The sequence below is a fragment of the Geospiza fortis genome, unplaced genomic scaffold (genome assembly GCF_000277835.1).
Source record: "Geospiza fortis unplaced genomic scaffold, GeoFor_1.0 scaffold130, whole genome shotgun sequence".
Lineage (NCBI taxonomy): Eukaryota > Metazoa > Chordata > Aves > Passeriformes > Thraupidae > Geospiza > Geospiza fortis.
Window position 1 is genome coordinate 9,614,024 of NW_005054300.1, and position 26,471 is coordinate 9,640,494.

The 26,471-nt window shown below is 35.8% G+C and overlaps 1 protein-coding gene across 2 annotated transcripts in view; it reads left to right on the forward strand.

The window, feature by feature from the left end:
* Positions 1-26,471, forward strand: part of ERCC6 (ERCC excision repair 6, chromatin remodeling factor) — a 43,830-nt gene that overhangs the window by 13,471 nt on the left and 3,888 nt on the right. For both annotated transcript variants that reach the window (XM_031062718.1, XM_005416474.3), the window contains 13 exons: positions 1,067-1,192; positions 4,833-4,991; positions 8,872-9,007; positions 15,623-15,793; positions 16,236-16,412; positions 17,797-17,913; positions 19,335-19,430; positions 21,192-21,410; positions 22,155-22,265; positions 22,705-22,824; positions 23,837-23,931; positions 25,483-25,628; positions 25,715-26,413. In XM_031062718.1, the coding sequence (XP_030918578.1) occupies positions 1,067-1,192; positions 4,833-4,991; positions 8,872-9,007; positions 15,623-15,793; positions 16,236-16,412; positions 17,797-17,913; positions 19,335-19,430; positions 21,192-21,410; positions 22,155-22,265; positions 22,705-22,824; positions 23,837-23,931; positions 25,483-25,628; positions 25,715-26,413 (2,372 nt within the window). The remainder of the gene's footprint in view (positions 1-1,066; positions 1,193-4,832; positions 4,992-8,871; positions 9,008-15,622; positions 15,794-16,235; positions 16,413-17,796; positions 17,914-19,334; positions 19,431-21,191; positions 21,411-22,154; positions 22,266-22,704; positions 22,825-23,836; positions 23,932-25,482; positions 25,629-25,714; positions 26,414-26,471) is intronic.

Here is a 26,471-nt window from a genome sequence, read left to right on the forward strand (position 1 = left end):
AAAGAGTGTATGATCGTATTGCTTGCATGTGAAGTGTTGAGCTTCTTCCCTGCTCTCTTGTTCCTAACACAAGTGTTATTAAACAAATTTGCCAGGTATGCAGAGACCATTAAGTGGGAGTTTGCTTTTGCATTGCATTCAGAACAGTAGCTTATGGATGTTTTTGATATGTTGTGTGCCTTCCCGGTTTCTGTAGGGATTATGTCAGTTTACCCACCACATTCAGTGTGCCTGCAGTAAATAGCACTTCCAGGAGAGAATTCCAGCAAATGCCAAATTGTCAGTGAAGCGCTGTTGGTCGAGTAGCACATAGCCAGCTAGAGTACACTTCAGCTTTACAGGAAGATGGATTTGGGTCACTGAAAGACAAGTTCATCATTTTGTTGGAATGTTGAAGATCCTTTGGTACTTTCTCAGCAGTGGGGGAATGATGGGACAGGAGGGTAATTCTCTTAAGCTGCCTGGAGTCCAAATAAGTTGAGGCTGCAAACCACAAATCACACTGTAATTCCAGAACCTCATAAAACTCATTCTCTTAATAATGACTGCATTACAGATTTAGAGCATGTCACTCTGAAGATGGTGATATTTCCAACTGAGTCTTCTGTATAAGATTATACACTGCTTCACTTTTCTCTACAGGAAGGAAGGAACACTTAAATTTAAGTGTTCAATTAAATTAATAAAATAGCTTTGGCACACCTAAACTTTATCAATACTTTGGTGGAAGGGGGGTTTAAGGGGAGTGAGATTTAGGAGTTTAAAGTTGCCAGGCTTTTTGGTGCTATTAACTGTTGATTCCATTATATTAGCAATTTTGTCTATAGAAAATTAGAAAATTGTAACTAGCTATAAAACATGTACCTTTTATAATACACCTTAATATATCAGACATCTCAAGCCTTTACTTGCGTAATTCTCTCCTCCAAAGGATAGCTATTTTAAATCATGACATCAGAGCATGTGGGGTTTTTTGGGTTTTTTTACTTGATCAAAATTCGGTGTCATTTTCATGCAGAATCTTTTCCATGCTGTAATTGAATGTTGATTCCTTGTGTTACTCCAGGAAGTGGCAAAAAGAACGTTTGAAGGATAAAGAACATCAAACAGCTGAGGAACTTTCTGAAGAAAGTGACGTTGAATTTGAAGAGGGTTTCAAAGTACCAGGATTTCTCTTCAAAAAGCTTTTTAAGTATGTATTGTGTACTTTATTTCAATATGATGCCACTGTATGCTGTTAATAATATTAGTAGTAATAGTCATAGTGAGTTCCAGATGACCTTTGCTGTAACTTTTACTTCAGTGAATGATGCCTCAACTTTTCCTTCAATTGTTTCAGTAGGATTCTTTCTTTAAAAAAATTCAGGATCAAACTTCAAAGAAATAAACTTATTGTGAGCACAAAATGCAATTATGTGGAGGTGATAACTGGCTGATGTGAATATTGTAAATGCGTATTAGCTAAACTATGAATTGAGAAGTGCTCCTTGTCTATTTGTAAAAATGCATTCTTTTATTGATATATTATGTATGCTTGCTCCTAATTCAGGTGTGGAGTGGTAGAATAATTTTACTTTGAAACATAAGATGATGGTAAGATGTGATAAAAGAAAACAAGAAATATGGTGTTTCTCTGATTGAGTGGAGTGAAATTTTCTGCCAGTAGAAAATATGGAGAACTTTTTTTTTAAGTAACTACTACAAGTCTTCTCAAAGTAACTGTTTGTAATTCATATTATAAAATAATCTTGAACATTTTGCCAGGTAAAATTTTAAAATATAGAGAGTGAATTCTTAATTCCTCTGGTAGATGGAAAACAACTCTACAACTCATTCTTTAGTTATTTAATGCTTAATTACAGATTTCAACATAAGTGTTTTCTGTTTCAGTTTTTTAAAACATAGTGCCCAGTGATGTCTTCAAGTTCATCTCAAAAAAAAACAACAAAAAACTACAAGTTAGCAGCTAACCAGTTAATTTTATCCATAATCTCTCCCTTAAATTTCATGCATAATGGGCTTGAATTCAGTTTTGTTGGCAATATTTCACACAGCAGGAAAATCTTCTCTTCTCTTGAAAGCAAAGTCTGTTGAAATCTTATTGTAGTAGAAAGCCCTGGTTTATAATGGGGGTGTGTGGTAACCCTTCCAAGAGAACCACTTAGTCTTGACCTCAGAGAAATTATTACTGTTGTCCTGTAGTCCTCAGAAGGAAAGCACTAGCTCTGAAATGGGGTTGAATTAATGCCTTGGTTGCTGGGACCATCCAGAGCCAATATGTGGTCTCCAGTTGTTTATGCGAAGGTACTGCACAAGTATTCATCTTGAGGACGGATGTGCGGTCTGAGCAACCCGAAGGGAAATGAAATAGAGCAGTCACTAAAAATTAATCTTGAAGATGCAAGCCTCACTAATGAAGGGTATCCCTGCAAGCATGAGTCAGTTGGCAAAACTTCTTAAGTGGTTAGAAAGATCAATTGCGATTAATGATTTGTCTGACTTGTAACTTAAATGCTGAAATCTCCAGTGTAGGAAAGCCCATAGTCAATAGGCATAGTTAAATTCCAAAGAAGTTAGCTCATGCTGGAAGTAGGAGACCCTCATCCTTTGGTAAGCCTGTTAAAGTGGGCAGTCTGTTTCTTCTTCCATGCACATTTGTCTGCTTTGCTAAATATTGATCAGGAATAACATGGATGCTGCTGTGGAACAAAACTGAGCAGACCTGCAAACATTGCCTTTTTCCATCTGCATAAGGCTGCGTGAATGCTCTCTCTTTGAAAAAGAAAGCAGCCTTCATCACTGTTCGTTTCCAGTGTGTGATTTCCCTGATAAATCTGAAACACAATTTTGTCTCTGCAACAATGCAGCTGAACTCTGGTATCTGCTGTGGTGAATTTTGAAGGATGCATCACAGCATGATTGCTCATGTGAAACACAATACAAGGTAACTATTTTGGAAGACCAGCAGTACTTCTATTTACTTCCAAAATATTTTTGGAATTTAAAAAAACAAACAAACAAAAACAAAACAAAAAAATTGGTGCAATAAAAGTGTAAGGTTGAAAATAATTAATTGTCTTTCCATATAACCACAAAAAAGGAGGAGGGTGTTTTCCTTTAAGTTTTGAATATTTAGATTGCATGTTTATATGATCATACAAAGCACCTGCATCTTTCATGTTTTTATATAACCATGAAGTAGACTTTTTCACAAGCTTATTTATCTACTGTAAAACTTTCTCAGGATAAGGAAGGAGAGGGAGAAATATGTTTATAAATTAATCTAATTTTAAAGCTCTTGTATTATTTTTTAGGGTTACATACAGTTTATATTAAGAAGTTATTGAATGGTTGTCTTCTGAAGAGACATGCTGAAACATGCTGAAGGTGCTGGGGGAGCACCTTCTGACTGGAATTAGGGTTATTTTCAATTCTTTAATGTTTTTCAGAAGATGTTTTGTCTTCATAAAATGTAGTAATGATAGCATCTTAATCCAATTATAGCTAATCCTGCAAGCCATTTCATAGTTGTTTTATAGATTGCTGCATTTTAAGGTGAATTAATTTCTAATAAAAGCGTTTCTTAAGGGCTTCGTAGCATAATGCTTTTGAGACACCAGCAGATAGTGTGATGTCTGAACCATTAGATGTGTTCTTTGATCATCTTTTTTTAACTACTCAAGCCATTTCTTTGTCTCCATTTAGCATTCTCTAAATCCATACCAAACTCATCACAAATTGATTTTTAATAGTACTTTGTAGACACTAGTGTCATTAGCTGTCAGTAGTCCTAAATATTATTTGTTCAAGGATGGAAACAGGATTTTGAAATGCACACAAGAAATCACCTAAAATGAATGGCTCCTATTTAAAAAGTGTTCTGTGCTGTGCTCTTCACTCCAGAAATTCATGCCATCAAGAAAATTATCAGTAACCTTTTTTTTCCTGTAAGTTACAAGGCACTGAGGTGCTGAAACATGTTTGATTTTTTAAATGTGATTTAAAGGTATGGTTTTTCATTTACTTCTTCTGTTTTCAATTTAACACATGGTATTTTATTCCTACTGGTCTCATTATTTCATGTTGTTATAAAAAGGTGTGTCCTAAAGTGATTCTCAACCCAGCATCTTATCTTCACCTTTTTAGCTTGCTGTCATAAATCTTGCTTTCTAGTCTGCTTCTTTTAAGTGGAATGTATTTTACATTGTTGCTTGTGCTATTTCCAGTGAAGGGATTGGGAGTAGAAACTGCCCTGATGCTCTCACATAATGCTCTGCTGTATCCCCTGCACTGCAATAGTTTCGATTGCTTAGTCTTGGTTTTTTTCTTCATTGAAAGAGACTAAATGTTATTAAATAAATTTATGTTTTAAAAAAGCATGATTTGGCAGATGTGATCAGTTTTTATAGTAGAGTATGAAGTCTGTACCCCTTACAAGTCAACCTTTTCCTTTAGTTCAATGAGTATGTTCCAAATAATATTATTTACTAGACCCTTGCATCTTGTCTTTTCTGAAAAGCTAATGCTTCATAAGAGTGACTTTCGAAGTTGCTTTTAGCACTTAAAATATATATGAAATAAAATACCCTCTAATTGCAATGACTGTCAGTTTAATTAGAAATGTTTTAGTGTTGCATAAAGAACGAAAGTCACATGTAATGTCTGAGTGCATCAAAAATGTATGACCTAGTAAATACAGCACTCATGTAAAACACACATCCAGCATGTTACAGTAACTGGTATGAGAACCTTGCCAAATGATTAATTCATGAGTACTTTCTGTTATGATCTGTATTATCAAACATTTGCCATCTTCTTTTTCCTTGTTTTAGGTACCAGCAGACAGGTGTTAGGTGGCTTTGGGAATTGCACTGCCAGCAGGCAGGAGGAATTCTGGGAGATGAGATGGGATTGGGCAAGACCATTCAGATAATTGCCTTCTTGGCAGGTCTGAGCTACAGCAATATGAGGACTCGTGGTTCAAATTACAGGCAAGTGCTTCTCTGCAGACTGTCAGTCTGTGGAGCTCAATTAATATTTCATCAGATGTATTACTGGTGGAGGAGGGTCCTGTGAATTATTAATGACATTTCAATTACAATATTCCTTTAATTCTTTTAGTGGGGGACATCAAAGGAAAAATTTTACGAGACAATGGAGCTGTAGGGCAGGAAAAATTAAACATGTAACACTTTTAATGAATTCCAGGCATTGATGCTTCATTTTGCAGATGAGCCACACTAGATATTTTGGGTCAATACGGTGTCTAAGGTTACCTTCCACAAATGGATTGTTTACAAACTCAATTACATTAATATCAATAGTTTACACAATATGGAATTTTAAATTAGATGTAATACCTTTAGTTCCATTTATTAAATTTTACATTAAAATATTTGTTCTGGCAAGCCACCAGGTAAGTGTTTTACAGGAAGTAGCAAGCTGATTTGCAATGAAAGTTAGAGTTTCTGATGGGCAGGGAATTATCCATGCCAAAAATTAGTAGTAAGACTAAAACCAGTAACTTATGCAGAGGAATTTCCATCTGCTTTTCAAAACATATGCTAGTGTGACTGGCCTTTCTTACAAGGTATTTTGTTTTTTTGTTACTAAACAATGCTTTAAAATTTCTTCTTCATAGGTGGCATTGCTGGCAAGATACTTGTTTGTGTCCTCAGATTTGCAAATGCACACATGAATAGTACTTGCTTTTTCTACTTCTATTGGCCTGTTTACTTGATGTAAATAGCTACATGAAATTTAGCAGCTATCATAGTACTGTACTAAACAAATAATTACCTTTGTGTAGAGGTATGTTTAAATTATGTTTAGCTTGTATGTGAATTGTAAAATAATGCTTTAAAGAGAAAATATTCCTGTTTTCTCTCTGGTTTCTTTCTACTATAGTCTTAATATAAAAATAAACCCCACAGATCCTTCACTCAGGCCAGCTAATTTACTTTAATATGGTTGCCTAGTTAAGGATGTTATTGAACAGATTATTTTATATTCCCTACCCCACTTGGGAGACCACTGAGTTGATGGAAATCCTTCAGGGACATCTCTTGACACTGTTAAATAGTGCAAAACTACACTAAAAGTTTGAAAAGGCCAAAATCGATTTGCCCGCCTAAGCTGCAGTGCTCTTTCTGCATGTAAGATAATGTGTTGAGTTTCATGTTTTGGCTGGTGCATGTCACTGCATGATGACAGTAATTCTGTGGGAGGAAACAAGGTTTAATGTATTGGTGAAGCTTGCTCTGATTTTGTGTGTGTGATGCTGTAAGGCAGACAGTCTAAACAACTTCACCTTTCATAGTCAAGTGTTTTCCTGCCCTGGGCTGAGAAGGCAGTAATACTGGTTACCAGTAGTACTGGTTAACTTGTTTCTACTAGAAAGAGCGTAGTCTGATAGGCAGGAGACTTCCTGGACAGCCTCTCTGCAAGGCCAGCACTAAGAGGGGACAAAGCTGTGTGCTCAGTCCAGCCTAGCTTGGGTTTCCTTACCTTGGTGTGTAACAAAAACCTTTCGCTACAGACTTGCCTTCATTTATTTGAAACATCAGATGGGAAACTGACAGAAAGTTTATACACTGATTATTTACCCATCTGTGCTCTTCAGGATTCTGAGACATAAACATAAACAGCTCAATCTCTACTTTGAGTGGCAGAGATTAATTTCCATGGTGCTTAGGTAAATAAAAATCCATTGCCCCAGTAAGTGTGTTCCTCTTGCTGCCCTGTTCTCTTATTTTCACTAGGGTTTAGTTATTGTTTCAGCTTGAAAACATGATTTGCCAGTTCTTGGCAACATTTGGTTATAATGAAACATGTTTTCCTGTGCTAACTTTTTCAGTGTTTAAAGATTATAAATATAGCATGAGTACAGTTTGCTTTTTCTGGGTATAAGTTGCAGGAATTGGAACTTAGATGCAATTCCAATTGCATCCAATTAAATAACAACAAATAAAGGATTCTTGTGAATTTGGCCTTTCTAAACCAGAAGCAACAGAAGAAGAAAGAGATTTGGATATATTGACCAAATATGACATTGACCATAAGCTATTAGTACAATGCAGCTGTGAAAAGGGGACAGAATACAATATAGCAATATATTTGCAGTAGGAACAGGGCAGTATTATTATCTTGGTACAAGGCACTAGTAAGACTTTGGTTTTGAATGTTTTAAGTGTCACCTTTGTTCAAGGAAAACAAATATAAATTGGATAGGCAGCAGAGCAGATCTTGCAGTGTTGCAGTGATTAGGAGAATGAAGGATGCCTCCCAAGTGTAGCAAGCAGAAGTATATGATTTGTTTTGTTTTGTGGAACAGCTCAGACTGGAAGAAGCTGGATGACTCTTTTATATAAATAAATAAAAGCTCTCAGGAGAATAATAAAATGTTGGCTAGTGGAAAGTGGATAGAGTCAGAGTAGACACAGAAGAGTTTTCACACAGCCAGGCAGAGAGGGAGTGGAGTTTCTGAAAATTGATCCAAGGAGGTGTGAACTCTTTGTGTAAGCTGAGGAGGGAAAAAATCTGGATAAACCTTACATGTGAGCTTGTGTGAATACAGACCAGGGGAATAAACAGATATATTTTGTTACTACCCATGAAGAGTAAGAAACTAGTATGTTCTGGGAATGTTGGCTTTTTTGCTGTAGGTATTTTTAAAATGAGTAGCAGTGATTATTTGGATTTATAGCATAGTTGAAGTTATTTTTCATGTCTCCAAGTTGTTTCTTCCCTTTGGATTGCGGGGAGTTTTTAATTAGACCATGTAAGGTTATGTTATATTTGTTCATAATAAGCAATGTCCAGGTTGTTGTTCTGCATATGTATAAGCTTTTAATAAAGAATATTATTTCTTCATGGTAGCAGTTTCTGAAGGTATTAAGGGGTTTAGGTTTTTTTAAGCAGGATGTTGCTGTTGTCTGAGAAATCCTTTATCAGTGTGTGATCTTGAATGTATACTGTGATCTTTTGCTTTGTTTATTTTGTGTCACTTGGATAGTACATAGACACAGATCAGTGTATGACAACTGAAGCTATTGCCTTTGTTTGCAGAGTCATTTTTTTTCCATTTTTTAAAGAGCAAATATATTTGAAAAATAACTGCTAGTAACCACTACTTAATATATTATTATACAGGATTGTTGGTATTTATTTGTGGCAGTAGTATTTTTTACTTGGCTGGTGTGCAAGGGATTTTTCCCTTCTTAACCTTAAGAGCAGCTCTGAACTTAATATACCGAAAGACTTGGTTTCAGAGCTCTTTAGTAATTCTCAGAAGCAGTAATAAAATTACAAATAAAAAACTTATGAGACAGTTTGAGCCAAGCTCAGATCTCAACATCCATGGATGATATAGTCTGCCACTTTAGAGTCCTTGTCTTATCAATAAACTATGGTGATGAGAGTACAGTATATTACCAACATGAAGCAGAACACCTGTGTGTAAGTTCATTTGTGAGACTCTAGCTACACATTCTGTATAATAGAAGTAATAAAATAATTGCTTGTTAATGATTTCTTTTCACTTATAGAAGCAGCAGTCACTAAAACCTGATTTGTAATATCACAGGAGGAAGTTCCCATATGCCTTATTGTTTGGAGATTTTCTATTCCTGTTTAGCTTGATAGATGCATCCATTAACTGTTCAATGAGTAGATTCTTTTAGCAGTACCCTCTTCATCTTCCTTTGAAAAACAGACTTCCAGGAAAACAAATTGCCAATTAATTTCCATGGCTCTCGTATTCCACTTAAACCGTAAAGTATGTCATTTTAATGTGTGTATTTTAATGAGCCACTTAATACAAATTATTTATTTCACATCAAGGGTTTTTTTTCCTTGAATACTCTATTTTAGGTACCAAGGATTGGGTCCAACAGTGATTGTCTGTCCAGCTACTGTGCTGCATCAGTGGGTAAAAGAATTCCACACTTGGTGGCCTCCATTTAGAGTTGCTGTGCTCCATGAAACTGGTTCTTATACAAAGAGTAAGGTAATGATTGACATTCATTTTGTAATTCTTGAGGCCTTTTTTTTTTTGTCACTAGCAAAAAAAAAATCCCCTGTTGCTTAATTGCTTAATGCTTCTGTGTAGGAAAGGGTTTCTTGTGCCCTTTCTCTGAATGTATTAAAAGAACAAAAAGTTCACTGTCTTGTATAGATTTCATAGTAAACTGGACTAAAAGAGGGTTGACATAGAATACATGTTTATTATGATGAAAACTTGTATTGCCTGAATAAATTAAACATAGTAACAGGTTTCTTGCTTGAGTTTTCCTTGTGCTGTAGTCCACGCTAGGAGCTTGACTAGACTGTTTGTACACCAGATAAATGCTTGTAGCACTTGTGAATTCTCTTCTTGCATTTCTTTGCATCACTGTGTCATTGATCTGATATCTAATGTGTTTTGCATGCATGGATAATTTCTCTTCAGCTGGTTGCTGTCAGTTGGTATCACTCAGTCTCATTTTCTGTAATGACAGAGTAGCTTTGTTCGTTTACATTGTTTCAAGCATTGCCCTGTCTTTCAGTTTTCTTTGACAGTCTCTTCATATGCATGTTCTTAGTTTGTTGCTTGAGTTGGAAAGCCTGACTTGTCTGAAGTTTGAAACTTTGGTACCTTGCAGGAACAAAACAAGGAAAACTTAGATTTTTATTTTCTCCATCATATTTCAAATGTTTAAATGAGTTTTCAGGATTCAGCAAAGCATTTTTAAATTTCTCTTTAAATATTTATTGAATTTCTTGTAATAACATTAAGATTATGTGGTACTTAATTGCACTTGATTAAACGTATTCTGAAGTAATTGATGCAGTTACAATACCTAGCAAAAAAGGAGTAGCACACTCTAATATGCTAATAGCTTCCTGTTGTTCAATTAACTTGGTGTGTTTTCAAGCCCTAAAAATCTGTTGACCTCAATAACACGGTCGCATGTCTTCCTAAATTAAATCATGTGTGCTTATTTTGGGCTGTTTCTTAGTTAATGGACTTGACAGACTGACTCAAATTTTTCCATCTGCAGGAATAGTAAGGTTTTCAAGATTTCACCTTCCCACTATCATCATTCAAATGCATATTCAACAACTTAAAATTAAAGATGTAAGCTCTTTGGAGCAGATTTATAGAACTGAACCTCATCTTCTAAGAGCTGCAACAGTGCTTTAAATAAGTGTCACTGATAAGGTCTTAACCACATGCACATTTTTTTCCTAGATGCCTCTTAATCAGAGAAGAGCAAGCCAAAGTAAGGAAAAAAAAACAACTTTCCTGTTTTACTTCCCCTTATACCTGCAGTAAAAGTTTGCTACTAATAAATTAGCATAAGTAACACTTGTACACTGAAAATATATCACATAAAATACAGGACAGGTGATTTACACCTGCCTAGGATTTCTTTTCAAAATACATTATGAATACTTTAGTTCTGATCTTACAGCAATTCCATCTGCTGACAATCTATGGCATTGCAGAAGACCACTTTCGCATATCTTAACTTTGTAATGCTCATCCAGGAACCATTCTGCCTTTAAGCTCTAGCATAAGACATAAAAGAATAATTTAAGTTAAATAAATATAAAAAGAATGGTTAAACTGTGTAAGTTCTTTGAGATTAATTTTACTTAGCCAAAAGCCAACTCCCTGTTCACCTGTAGTCTCAGTGTGGCACAGGCTTGTTTGGAATTAACAGACAATTCCAGGATTCACCTGTTCTATTTGTGTATCCTAGTTTATCCTAAAGTAAATGAGAAGAGTTTCATGTTGGACAGCTCCAGAGAGAGGATTGGGGAACTGAGCTTTGCTATCAGCTTTGGAGTGAGAAAGGTCATTTCAGCCTGTAAAGAGGCTACAGTTTTCTGAACCAGTGGAGGAGCATTTTTGTCCTCCAGACTAAATGAATGTCAGACAGTGAAGATCTTAATGGATTTTGAGAACTACCTTATCCTGTAGTGGTTGGCCAGCAGGTTGTGGTAAAACCCAGTATTGCAGCTTGTTCTCTACAAGTCTGTGAAAGAGGCATAGGTGATTTCTAAGGACAAAGATTAATTACAACACTATTGGATGAGAATTTCGGAGAAAAAGGGTTAAGTAATGACAGATATCCCATAAGGCAGGACAGTGTTTTATAGCAGAAACACACAACAGCTGAAGTTTCATTTGATAAAATTTAAGTCGATGTTTGAGGTGAGATGGATGTATGTAATTTTTCCCATAACATTGTCAGGAATCCTGAAATCATAGCAAATACTAAATCTTTCAACATTGGTGAAATCATACAGTTTTATGAATAGACATTTTCTGGTGTACCTTCTAAGATGCACAAGCATTGATGCAAGAGCCTGTCTCCCAGCTCTTCAAAGGTGCCCACAGAAGTATTTCACTTGACAGTGAAGAGTAGGGAAGACATCTGTTCTGATTGTTTCATCATAAATTGATTCTAGGCAATACTTCCCACAGCTGTTCAGTTAGTGACACTTCTTTAGTGTTACAGATGGACTTTGAGCAACGTGGTAAGTGAAAGGCTCTCTGATTTTTACCTTTTTAACAGTCTGTTTTGGTTTTCTTTGCAAGCAGCTGTAGGATTTTCACAATAATAGTGTGAAATAACAGCCTGAATTGTGAGCACCAGATTGGCTGCAAATCTTGTCAGACTGTTTCAGCTCAGTCATTGAGGCATCTCACTACTATAATATTTGTGGAGTTTTCAGCATATGCAAAGCTTCAAAAGAGACCCTCATTATTCTTTTTCTAAAATAACAATGGTAGAAAATTCTGACAGTAAAGGAGGGAAATATAAATTTCCCGTTTCACCCGTTGGACTATGACTAAAGGTCTTCAGCTGTCTATAAGGGGAGAGAGATTGGTATTTTAGATGATCAAAGGAAGACACAGTAGCAAGTGGGAGGGATTTCCAAGACTTTTGAGCTTGTTTAAGGCATTCAGATGAAATGCAAAACTTGCTCTTTTTTTTAAATTATTATTATTTGTGATTACAGAAGATTATTTAGCTTTTCTAGGATGATAAATGTCCTTAAGTTGGAGCAGTAGGTGGAACCAGATTTAAGTAATAGTCTTCCCCTGTGAAATCAGCTTTCAGTTTAAATAAGGTATAGCATTTGTGGCTAAATGTCCTGAAGTGCTGTCTTATGCTATTAAGCTCCTACTATGGTTTGTCCTGATGTTTTAAAACTTCTGTGGGCACATGAGCATTTGTAAATCATAGAATGTTAAGAGGCAACGTGAACTTTGGTTATCACGTTTATTAACATATCACATATGGAAGGAGGTTGTATTTTTTAAGTTCAAGGCTGAACTTTTAATTTCCTAATCTTTAGAAGAGGTATCACTGAGGTTAACAATTCCTTCTGATGTTAGTCGCATACTGTTTGTAAGTGTATTAGTAACACACTCTAATGTGCTAATAGCTTCCTGTTGTTCAATTAACTTGGTGTTAAATACAAATACATCAGTATTTAACTTTGCATTCCCTTATTCTGGTCAAATGCAGGACAGACAATGCAACCCTAGAAAGCAATTGTCAAGTTCATGATCCTTGCAGCTGTGAAACCATCTACTTGTCACTCATGGAAAATTTTAGACCTTCTAGCCTCACAGTACAGTACATAATCTACATGTAAAAAAGGCAATTTCAGAGGTTACAGTCACTAGCATGATTGCATATGGAACCTGTGTTTTAGCAAAAGGCTCTGAGTTAAGGACCAAACTCAGATAAAATTAGTATCATGCTCCAAGAAGTAGCATTCTTGTTAAATATGTAGTACGTGTTTTAGCTCTTTTTATTGCAACTTTTACATTATTAAACATTACAATGTGTTCCTTTGAAGCCTCTTCGTGGTGCCATTTAGGTTTTTTTTTTTTGTTGGGGCAAGGAAATAATAAAGGGATTTTATATGTTGAATTTATGGATCCCCAGGCCTCATGGTTGGTTATGAGATGGTGATAAGCCTGCTGAAGAATGCATTTTTGATTCACAAATGATATATGGTTGGATAAGTGACTAGGTACTATCTCTGACTTCGTGCTTGCCTCAAAGATATCTGAATGTTTAGTGAATTTTGTAGTTGTCACTAGTCTTTAAGTTCAGTTTTAACATACACATTTTGGTCTAAGAAAATTACCATTTTTAATAACAATACATAAGAGTTCCGATTTCAGGTCCTCTTAAATATTTTTAAAATACTATCAAAAAAAGGAAAAAAATCTTACTCCTGTAAACATCAGTCCAAAAAATTGTCCTGTGTTTGTACCTTCAGAAAAAAATGTGTAGGTACATTGAGGTACTAGGAGGAAAAAAAAGCATTTGCTTAGAGACATGTCCTGAGAATAAGTAATGAACCTTTTAGCTGTAAGAAATGGTGCTTGCCAAAATTCATCCAGTCTTTGTACATCTCCTGTGTACATCTCCAGTGAAGACGAGACAACACCATCAACTTATTACCTAAGGTTGGGAGAAAGTACTGTCCCTGAACTGTAAAGGCCTGAAGTACTGTGCTGAGCAAAAATGCAAGTTCATAATTACTCAATGTACTCACATGTTCCTCTATTCATTAGCATCAGATAGAGGCCAGAGTCCAGAATTTCAAAATTAGGTAACTCCTGTGTAATCTGGCATTAGTAGGATTTGTCTCTCTCAAGCACACTTTTTTTTAACTTAGTGTAACAGTGCATATCCTGAAATATTTCATTGAAGTGTATTTCCAGAGAAAAAATAAAATTTAGACATGCCTCAATCTAACTAAACAAGATTAAAGAAATAAAAAATATATATATAAAATAAATATATAAATATATATATTATATGTGTATTTTATATTTTAATATATTTTCTATACAAATTATTGTAAAATAGCCTAAATTATAAAATACCACACCCTCAAGAGTTTGTATCCAGTATTAGATCCGTTAGCATGTTTTAAAATATTTAGAATTATTCCAAGAACTGCACTTAAAGTGAAGGCAATCTTGAAAGGATACCCAATGCAGTAAAATGAGACTTATAAGTGTTGTAGTGTGAGTTGATAAAATTGTGTTGTTCTGTTTCTTCATTGTCAGCACAAATCCTTGTTTATTAAAAATTTAGCTTGAAGGAAACTTTAATTAATTACAGGTTCAGTAAATCCTGACTAGGATTCTGCCTTGGTGTGTTTACAATGAATGGCCTTCATGTGCCTGTGTTTCACTTCTGTTCTCTCTGCTACCTGACAGCGTGATTTATGGCTGTTGTTTTCTATGAGTCCACTGTTTGCCCTCTAGGAGGGATTGGTCTCTTGAGCTTCCATAATAACAGCAGCACTTTCACAAAACATCTTTTAATGACAAGAGTGTAGCATTCTGTAAGTCAGGCTAATTGCAGACATACCCTATTAATTGCAAAAATTAGGAGAGGTTACATATTTTACAAGCTTTTAATTTTAAATCACCCGAGATGATTTGTCTTAAGTGTTTGGGTAGTGATGTCTACAATATTCTATGACAGACCATTGCTGAGACTTGAGAAAAGTTGCAGACTATGGATAATGTACCAGCTAGAATTAAGCTTTAGATGTCCACACCTGCAGAGAAATCCTACTCTGTCTGTAATATAAATTATTCTAGAGATTACATATTCTCTTGAGACTCATGATAACATTAAATAATGTGTTGTGGTTTTATCAGGAAATGATAATCAGAAAGCAGATATTCTTGAACAGTTAAAAGTTTTTTGAATCTTGGGGTGTATGTGAGTAAGTGATTTTACAGTAAAAGGTCATGGATATTGACACCATCTGAGTTTTTGACATGAGTTTTTCCTTTTTGTTTGGTTTTTAATTGTTTTTTGTGGGTTGTCTTTTAATTAAAAGGCACTTCTAGTAACAAGGGGTTTGTCTTTACTTTAGCAAATTTAGTGGTGTTTGTACTTTCTGTTTTTCCCTTCTCATCATCTGCTGTTTAAGTCTTCTAGATTTATACATGGAGGATAACTGCAATAAAGATAAGTCCTGAACACTGTCAAAAATGATATAGAGTGTCCCTGCCCTACATAACTTGCAGCTATAAAGGCTAGTAAAAACTTGGGGAAAGGTTAAAGCTTACAAGAAGCATGAAATTTGAAGATTGGTAGCAACTATATTAGTCTTATAATGAGAAAGGTTAGACAGAATTTAGGATTAAACAAATAGATTTTTGTATTTGTTTTTCAGTATTTCACTTGTTTCATTTTTCCCTGACACTCTTGCTTGCAGTACACAAAGCTGTGTTTGTGAAGAAAATATAGGAAAACTTGAAGAAACCCATTACCTTCATCAAATCCAATGTTTGTTTTTTCAGACATTGCCTTTAAAAATTGAAAATAAAAACCACTGTTTCCTTCTGACCAGGCTTTTGGTAAATTCTGATTTGCTATAACACAGTATTCAAGTGCTTCATTTCTTTCACAGATGAGCCATGAATAACATAATCAAAATCTTGCATATACTTATTTTCTTTGCAAAGTAAATTATAGATCTACTTTTATAATACTTTTTATACATACCTTGGATAGCAAATCTCCGTGTTTGTAGGTCTGAGGATTCTGTCCCACTGACAATGTTCATCTTTTGTTTTCAGGTGAAATTAATTCATGAAATTGCTTCATGCCATGGGATTTTAATTACATCTTACTCGTACATTCGTCTGATGCAAGACAACATCCACACGTATGATTGGCACTATGTCATTCTGGATGAGGGTCACAAAATCCGAAATCCAAATGCTGCAGTCACACTTGCATGCAAGCAGGTACTTCATAAAAAATAAATTTAAGTGCTCTGGAGGGAGGTTCCAATGTCTAGTAGCCTATTATAAAAAATATGTTTAATCATTAAAAAAGAATAAAAGCATACATCACAATGGTCTGTATTTGACTGTTTAACTTACTTAACATTTTTAATGAATTTACATGGGTAAATTTACACAAGTATGCTGAAGAAAAAAATTAAAAATTTTAAATTGCATAGTAATTTACCAGTACTGATAAATGTCAGATTGCTGGTGTGAATTTTCTACTAACAGTTTATGAACAGTGTACTGGAGAAATCTGGTTTTTTTATCAGTGTGAGGCCACATATTCTGACATGAGAATTTATTGATGGTGAAGTTGAATATCCTCTGAGGTATGAGGCAGGATACACCAGGAACCATAAAAATAACTTTCTTTTGGTTTTGTGGTTTTTATTAATAGTTCCGCACACCCCATCGAATCATCTTGTCTGGCTCCCCTATGCAAAATAACCTAAAGGAGCTCTGGTCCCTCTTTGACTTTATATTCCCAGGAAAATTGGGAACCCTCCCTGTGTTCATGGAGCAGTTTTCTGTCCCAATAACCATGGGAGGATATTGCAATGCTTCTCCTGTCCAGGTAAATAAATCCAAAATATCATTTTGCTTGAAGGAAACTGTTCCAGCTGTTTCTGTTGTTTCTAAACCAACTTCTAAATGTACTTAATTCTGTATGTTCCTAGACACTAACCAGAAAAAGAGCTGTGTGTATGCATTACTGCTGCTTGTGTAAAAAAATCATTCAACTGAGACAGTTTCATTTATACAGGAGTGCACCTTATATACAAGGTTTTCTTGTCAAAAGCCCTAAAGTTTAGGTCATTAGAAGTGTTCTTTGATATGAAGATAAACAGATTGGAGTGGAAGATGACTGATCCCACATTTTATTGTATTTAAATAGAACTTTCCTGTTTGCTATCAAGCTTTAGCAAATTATGCAGTAAGTGCAATCCTTAAATCCAGTCCAGAAACAGTTTTTATAAATTAGGTGTTGGAAGTCTGGAAGTAGATAAACTAATTTTGAAAGCAAAAAATTACTTGGGAAATTATTTTGAATAAGTGTCTATTAATCTTTGTAGTTGTGGTTCTCAGTATTGAGGACAGCTTAAATATTTTTCTGTTTCTAACTAGATAGTAAATAAATTGTCTGCATCATAATCTGCAGACTAAGTTTTATATACATGCTATTAAATTTGTATCCTTCTAACTACTGTTTGTTGTTTTTCCATGCTTGCATTGGTGAAGTTTTATTTTCTTTTCAAGTTTAAGTACTTCTCTTGTATAAGTACTAGTAATGTACTAAGTTGGCCTTTCAATTGTTTATGTATATCAATAATTTATTATATTGTTTGCCTTGTTTTAAGACAAATTAAGGTATTTTTAGCCATTATTACAGTTAATACCTATCTCACACATCCATTACCCCTTATACAACTGTATTTTCCATTTAGGGCCAGAGTGACCTTTAGTTTCTGTCATCATGGGGATTTTTCTTGTACCTATTTTTTTTAGAGGTCTCAAGTGTGCACTAATCTTCACTTATTGTCTGGTAACCACCACCATTGCTGCAGGCTTCTTTTTTGATCTTCAGTATATTAGTATTAGCACTTTTTCATGAGGATCTTGGTTTTGTACAGATTTATTCTCACTTCTTTCTTTGGTTTCTAAATTAAAAATCTTATTCTGGTCTCTTTAAAAGAGTAATCTGAGGTATCTGAGGAAGCCTTCCTTACTCAGTTTCATTGTTGCTAACATAAATTTTATTGCAATTCATGTTGTGTTGAACATGTAACTATAGATTTTATTTCTTTTTATTTTATTTTATTTTTATTTAATTTTAATTTTTTTTAATTATTATCTACTTTTATTAGGATTTTCCTATTGCCGATTATATAATTTTGCTAGTTGCTAGAATTAATATCAAGAACCAAAATACAATTTGTGCCTTTTCTTCCTTTTTTCAGGTAAAAACTGCATACAAATGTGCCTGTGTGTTACGGGACACCATAAACCCCTACTTGCTGCGAAGAATGAAGGCTGATGTAAAAATGAGCCTTTCACTCCCAGATAAAAATGAACAGGTTTGCTTATTTTTACTACTGGATCTGAGTCGTCACTCTCCCCAAAACCCAGTCTTTCATGAAAGTTTGGAAATAATTTGTGCTAGTAGCAGATAAAATGGTGGTTTAACTAAACATAAGGTGCAGAGCTTTCAAGATTCATATTCTTTCACCATTGTACTGAGTATTAAATTACTGCTGTCTTGCAGGGTCTGTATGAGTTCACTTATCTAAAAAGTAAAGGATAGATGAAGTGTAGTCAGGGCTACTTAATGCTGTCCCCTTGGGTCTCAAGTGCATTGAAATGAGTTGTCTGTCTGTTTCCTTTTGTACAGCAGGAAACAATTCAGCATTGTTTCCTGTCCTAGAAAGATTAATTTGGGCAGCAAATAATACAGAAATAATTGCTGGCAGTTGTTCATATTGCAAGCTAGCAGGCCTATACATTATAAGACATTTTCAAAATACTATCCTTGTGGTCTGAAACTTGTTTGCTTTACTGCAAGATGGCATGTTTCTTTAGGAAACATTTTCATTCAAAGTAGAGGAGGTTGAAGGTATTGGTTAAGTGAAATACCTGCAAATACTCACTTGTAATTATTAGCTGCTTCTTCAGGTTTCAGTGCTTCAGGCATTTATGTTCTGTTCTGACTCCTTTCCTGTCTTCTCACTTTAAAAGAGAAGTGGACATGGTAGTCTTTGTAAGACAGTGCTGAAAGGTACATAATAAATAAATAAATAAATAGGCCATACTGTGTATATGCAGCCTAATGATCTTTTTTTAACCAATTTTTTAATTTCTATATACAATTTTTAACCAACTTCTTAATGTCTAGATATTAAAGAGTCTGGGCTCCTTAATCTAAAGAGTGTGATCATAGACAGTTTAATTTGATTTTTGCTCTTGCCAGTCACAGGGCACTACATCAGTTTGATATAGAGCATAATATTGGGTGCCTTGCAGGATGTAAAGAAGTGATTTTGTTCAATTTTAGCCCATCAGAGCACCTGAGAAATCATTATATTTCATGCTTAAGGTCTGAAGACAGGACAGATCATGTCTGCTAAACTTCCAAGAATTTGCAAGTTGTAAGGGAGGTGACAGATGCACAATGGAAAGAGTTTACTATGAACAGCTTTGAGAGAATGCTAATGTTGCACAGTTACCTCATTAAAACTAGAAAATGGCAGCACTTCCGAAACTAAAGCGATTTGAGGGAAAAATCTAACTATTGGGAAAGAGCACATAAAACTCACTAAACTCATCTTGATGATCATGTTCATTCTCTAAATTATTTTTCTTTTTATTTCCAGTGATTTCTATGCAGTATATTTTGATTTAGTATTTCTGTATGTCACAGATCTCTGAACTTCCATTGTAGCACATGGTAAAATTCTAAAATTCCCACAGGCTGGGCTTGAGTGGTTGGTTTGTTTTGTAGGTCCTCTTTTGCCGTTTGACAGAGGAGCAGCGTCAAATCTATCAAAATTACATCAACTCCAAAGAAGTTTACCAGATTCTCAATGGAGACATGCAGGTGGGCATTAATAAGGATAGTGACAGGTATGGTTTGATGGATAAAATCATGGACTGGCCCTTGCACTCTTCTAGCTGAATTCTGAGCCATAAGGGAAACAAACACACTGATCTATACTCAGTTTTTGAAGTAGTCTATTTTTTTTCTCAGAAATGTTAGATGAGATATAGTTGAGTTAGGGATCCGTATGTAGTGACATGACCGGATAAAAGTAGGAATGGAATGAGCTTCACAGTATGTTTGTGATCTTGGGAACAAATTCTGGCTTTTTGGATGACCTGTTGTAGGTAACTGTGCTCATGCTTTTAACTAATTGCCCTAGGAAGCCAAGGAAAAGCATAGTTACTCCTGAGAGTACAATTCAGGTGTGATAACTTTGTTGTGATTTCACGGTATTAACAGAAGGCAGAGCAAATAAGCAAACATCCTTGTTACTGTCTTACTAGTCACTTCTCAACATCTTCTGCCTCCATCCTCACAATGTAAGTGCTGAAATTGCTGTGGAAGGCATAGTTGGGGTACATTTTCAGTTGCTGGCTGCTGCTGCCTGTGTAGAATCTGCTATTCCTTGTGACTCCTCCATTGCACACATCTGGTTTGTTTGACATTTTTATGCATGCAATGGATGTGTCTCCCTTCCATTTTAGCCCTTGTTAGTAGGAGGAGAGGTATTATGTGTTGGCTATAATGTGTAATTCACCATATTTTCGTGTCTTGTGAGCTGTGAAATCCATTCTTGCTTCATACCCAGTGACTCCAGTCAGCACAGCCGTATATATTGCAGTCCCATACACAGAACACATTGACCTTAATACTGTTTTGACATTTTTTAATTTTCCAGATCTCAAAAAGGTATAGTGGGCAAGTTTTTTTCAAGTGCACATAGCCATTTTAATTATCCCAGTGAAAATTTCTTTATGGAGCTTGTTCTTTTAGAGATAGCTTGTACAAGACTATCTGCAGAAATTTACCAAAGATGTTACAAAATGGGCTATCATACTTACTAGGGATCTGAACATTTTGAACAGTAGATTTCAATGTTTTTATTAGATATTCTGTGATGACAACAGCAAATCCCAGCTGAAAAACAACATTGTAAAAACAAACCATAAATTATGGGCAGGCTCATCCAGCTTGTAGTGCTAAAAGATTGAGGGATTCACTGTTTCAAGCTAGTTCATTTTTCAGAATATTCAGAAGTAAAAATGACACTTGTAATATTATTGAATGAATAACTGAATAGAACTCTCCTAACATGGCATCAAAAGTGGTATTTTCAGTTTTGTATGTTTGTTCAAATATGTTAATTCATTTATTCTTTGTTATCATGCATTCTGGTGGGCATAATGACTATCCTCAAGGTCTGTCTTAAGTTACCTGCTAATATGATAGGAGTTGGAAGGAAAGACATGATAATTTCATGATTTCAAGAAACAAATTGGTGGCATTTTTCCTTTTGAGTGAGAAAAACATGGCCTAACAGCTAGGGAGGGACTGGTTTTACTAGTGTGGATATTGTTGCAGAATTCCCTTAACATTGTCACCAGAATAGGCTCACAAGTACGTAAAATTTCAATCACTTTCTTTTGTATTGATTTTTCCTAAAACTTTCCCTTAAGCAAGTATTAGCATGAAAACATTATTAAAAATAAACATTAATGGTGAGTGGATGAATCTATTGCTGTTTATTTTTTTATCCCCAAGCCATAAAGACAAGTATTTGTCATGAAAAAAGAAATATTTTTCTCTTGTATTCTTTAGATTCTTTTAGGGCTATCAACTTTGAGAAAGATTTGCAATCACCCTGACTTCGTTGCTGATAGTCCCAGACTTTTGAAGAGCGTGCCAGATGTTGAAGCAGAGGATCCAAATCAATTTGGATATTGGAAACGTTCTGGAAAAATGATAGTGGTAGAATCCTTGCTGAAAATATGGCACAAGCAAGGTCACAGAGTGCTATTCTTTACTCAGTCAAGACAGGTAAGATGAGCTAATTGTTCACAGTTTTAGCTATTACTATTACTTAAAATGTATGTGCGAGTTACAAAAAACCTGTAAGTAGAACCAAGTAGAACCACCTTTTGTAGTATCTTTCTCATAAAATCAATATCTTACTGAAAAAGTTACTGAAATGACTGATATCTTTGGAATCAGTCATAATCAGAGACCAGTTCCCAAACTCAGTAAGCTTTACTGAAATGACACAGCATTGTGGCAGTGGCCCAGTTTCAATACACTGGGTTAAAGCTGTATCAGTTGTGCCCACGTGGTCCCAGGCTGTCCCTACTGTGTAGTTCCAGGACACAGTTGGTGTCACTTTGCATGCTCTGTGTGGTGCCTGTGCACCTCTGATCCTCAGAATCGCTCCCTTTGGGACAGTGGCACAGACAGTGACCTTTGTTTGTTTTCCCTGTGTACTCACAGTTTTGTCTTCCTTCTGTGGATTTCCTTGGGATGCTGCACACCAGCCTGTTTAATTGTCTTGAAGCCATGGCCCTGGACTTCCAAATCAAGCTCAAATATTCCACTGCATTCAGCTGTGAATTTTTTTTTGCCCCATTTACATGAGTTGGTTTTCTGTCATTTAAGAAAGAGTTTCAAGTTTTTCATTGTAGTTCTTTGTTTGATTGACGCTGCAGTTAGTGCCAGAAAGTCTTACAGGTTCATCATACAGATGCTCAGTCTTCACATCTGGATTTCATTAAATCTTTTCCATCACCACAGATGATGCAGATACTTGAAGTCTTTGTAAGATACAGAAACTATTCCTACCTCAGGATGGATGGCACCACGGCCGTAGCTTCCAGACAGCCTCTTGTAACAAAATACAATGAGGTGAGATGTTCCATCCCACACATGAATACATATTGAGTGTGATTGAGTTCTTCCATTCCTTTTTGTTCTGTTTTTAAATATACTACTTCAGGTTGGAGACACAAACCTGGGGAGTTCAGGGAAATGAAACCCTTGTCTTTGTGAGAGAGGGGAAAAAAGTAATCTCTTATTTCATACATAAGTTGGGTTTTCTGCTAAGGAAAGAAACACATTTGAGAAGGGGGAAAAGCAATTTTATTGGATCACAGTAAGTGAAATTTAGATCAGACTACTTTTATTTGTCAAAAGAAATACTAGATGAGCAAGAAAATGTGTTTCTTCTCTTGGCTTCCTTTGCATCTTTGCATATAAGACTGATAAAATAATCCAGGAAAAAATTAATTTTTTTAATGTTACATTTTGCTAATTCTTGCTTTATAAATTCTCTCTTGTGTCGCAGGACAAATCCATATTTCTTTTTCTTCTAACAACTCGTGTTGGTGGCATTGGAGTTAACTTGGTTGGTGCTGACCGAGTTATTATTTATGATCCTGACTGGAACCCCAGTGTAGACACACAGGTGAGTTTGATTTATTACATTCCATTTGCCAGCCGAGTTGAAATAAAACTGAAGCCAAAATGAGATTTATCTCCTCAAATAGTGTTAAAGCACTATGTTGCTCTTTCCTAAGTTGCTGTTCCCAGCAATGGTCACTTAAGGGTGCAGCTCCACATTATGATTACTCTTGTGGCAAAGCCAATTTGAGTGGTTACCACCACATCCCCTATATGCTGTTCAACCTTACCACTCTTCAGTATTGTTGATTCATGTAGTCAGTTACAGTGCAGTCAAACAAACAGTTCAAATGGCCTGTGTTTTTAAAATAAATAAACCAGATGTTTCTGAAGGGAAAGTACAGCTGTGCAAGCTCTTGAACAGGCAGGACTGTTGGTGGTGACAATGCAGGGTGAGGAGAGCAGATGCTGCTCAAATTGGCTTTCTCACTAGATAATGATATGTAGCTGTGACCTTAGAGAGCTGCTGTAAGCTTTTAGAAGCTGCTCATTATCTCATCTCACAGTGTGGTAAGACTCTGATTTATCAAATCATGTAGCAGTTATATGGTGCTTACAAGTTTGAGAGGAAAAAGTTTTTTATAGAAATGCTATGTAGCTCTGAGATCTGCAAGTGTCTGACTTACAGTGCTCTGTATTAGTGGTTGGTTCAAGATGTTTGTAGGAAAGATTTCAGTTAAATTGAAGAAGAAAAGTTCGAAGGAAAGGTGTGTATTAGCACTCTGTTGGGAAATTTCCTTCTGGAATAGGTCTATGTAAAGTACACATTCTAGGTAAAAGTTCTGATTTTAACATAATCTATGTATTGGTAATTTTTGCATAGATTTCTTGGTACAATTGGAGACTTTCTAGATCTTATTCCTCTCCTGCTGAGTTAATTATCCTATGCTCTAGAAATGCCACTTCTTGAAGTATTTGTTGAATGTCCAAACTAAGTTTGAAAGAGTGTTATCATTAGCTCTCTGTCAGACACGTTGGAGAGGCTCATATCTGGTAACCAAACCTTTGCGTTCCAGGCTCGGGAACGTGCTTGGAGAATAGGCCAGAAGAAAGAGGTGACTGTGTATAGGCTGCTCACTGCAGGGACTATTGAGGAGAAGATATACCACAGGTCAGTCAGAAGGATTTCTTGGATACAGCTGCATGCTCAGGAAAATGCTTTTAGCAAATCCAAGGTGGCATAACAGTGACAAAACTGTGCATGTGCGCACATTGCTTGTAATCCCCAACCTTGGTCATAGTGGACACATCATGGAAAACTTTTTAAAAAGTTTCTACTGAGAAATGGAGGACCTTTTTCTTGTACTAGACTCCCAGCTGCACTGCTCCATCCCTAGCAGCAAGACCCATGTGCTAAATGTACCTTATCAGTCTGTTCCAGCAGCTGTGTGCAGCACATCCAGAATTCCCTGTAAAACATAGTATGAGGCATAGACATGAAACAGTGAGCACCTTATTCAAAACATGAGACTCAACTAGTCTGAAATGCAAATTCAAATCATCAAGTTCTTTATATTCTCCTTGGGATGTATCAAGATGTATGTGGTACATAGATCTATTTACTACTGTGCAAACCCAATTTGATTTTATTCCCAATTCATTCCAAAGTGAAAGAATTAAAACCCAATAACTACCAGTCATCTTCATGTTATTTATTCCAAAGTGTAGATAAAGCCTTTGAAGTGCTTGTATTTCAAAATCAATGAAATCTTGTTGGTTTGCTTTCCCATTCAGCTTTCTCAGTAGTTAGCTTCACTCACATGAATTCCAGATGAATGTACATGGGAATCCTGTGTCTAGACTTCACTCTTCAGAACTGAAATGCTCTCTTGGAAAATTCAGAACAAAAAGCTCTAAATAATGAAATGCCCACACTTACTGTTTTCCTATGTTTTCTTGCCTGTAAATGAAAACTTAGTTTTTTGACCACTGAATTTAAAAATCGTTTCCCAGCTTAATCTGAGCAGAACCAAAAGTGTGATAAAACAGTTCGAGAGAACTATTTCCCATTCCATTTAGGGATGTACTTTTTGTACAGAATAAAACAGCTTTTGCTCTAGGCACTATGTACTACAGACATGGCACAGAAGCAGTTTTACCATACTTGAAGATTCTTGCAGCCTTGTACAGATTTGTTCCTTTTGGTCCTCTGTAGGTGGGCCCACAAGTCTGATTCCCCTTTTCAGTGTCTCTCATCCAGTCATCACCATCAGACTGAGCTACTCTGCTGCTTTTGATTCCTCCAATCAATTGAACCCATAAAATGCTGTCATTTTAACAAGCTGTAGTTTTTTCTTTCAGGAGCTTTCTGTTTGTTTTATTGTTACATATGCAAGCTTTTCAATTTTAATGGACAAAAAAGTTCTAGCTGTGAAATTATTTATTGCTTAGTTAAGGGATGCCTCATAGGACTTCTCAGGATAGTGGTTACCTGTTGTGTTATGGGGTTGTTGCAAAATAATAAATCCCTGTGTTTAACAATTTACTTGGTTGTTTGAAAGTTACTAACTCAAGACAGTCTTTTAGAAACTAACATTGTCTTCCCACTGCTTAATTGTTCTGCAGGGTAATGTTTGTGCATATAGTTTTCTGTTTAAGTACTGTACTCGGTACTTAAACATAGCTAGACATTGTTTCATGCACCAAATGTTCTCTTTTTTAGACAAATCTTCAAACAGTTTTTAACAAACAGAGTGCTGAAAGACCCTAAGCAGAATCGCTTCTTCAAATCCAATGACCTTTATGAACTATTTACTCTGAACAGCCCAGATGTGTCTCAGGGGACAGAAACAAGTGCAATTTTTGCAGGTACATGGGAGTTTTTTCCTGTTTGTTTGGAAGAAAAAATGTCTTAATTGTTTGTTAAATGGATACTAATTTTATTCATCCCTCAGGTACTGGTTCAGATGTTCAAGTCCCAAAGCCACCAGCTAATGGCACTTCTAAATGTGATGTCCATCTTGCAGAAAGCAGCTCACACAAGAAGAAGAAATCCTCCAATTCCTATTCCACCACACACATGAAAGATTCTTCTTCTAAAGCAATAGAGACAAGTGAGGAAACCAAGGGAACCTTGGAGGCCTTTGACCAAAATAGCTACGCAAAAGATAATGCACAAGCTGCTGCTGACACAAATTCATTCAATGAAAGCAAGAAGGAATGCTTGGAAAGTGATGACAAATGCATGTCCCAGTCAGTGCCATGCAGTGCAGGGTCTGCAGAGAATGCAGAAGGTCTGACTGCTGTGGTGGCTGGTGAGGGATGTGGTGCTGCTAATGCAGATGCCAGGACAGATCTTAGCCTCCCTTGTGATGCAGCTGGCTCTTGGGAAAAGCAAGATGCTAAAACTGAAGATGGGCAATTTGATAATAATCATTTTAAGTGTATCTCAAAAACAAAGCACAAGGTGGATATGCTGTCACATGAGAGCCACAGAGATAAGTCTAAGAAGAAACATCACAAGGATGCTAAATTTGAAGGACAGCGCATTCCTCATCTAGTGAAACAAAAGCAATACAGAAGGGAGAACAGTGAAGAGCAAGACTCAAAGAAAAATGATGACTATGTCTTACAGAAACTTTTCAAGAAATCAGGTAACAGTTGTTGTTTGGCTGCCGACTAAACAGATATATATAAAACATATGCAAATGA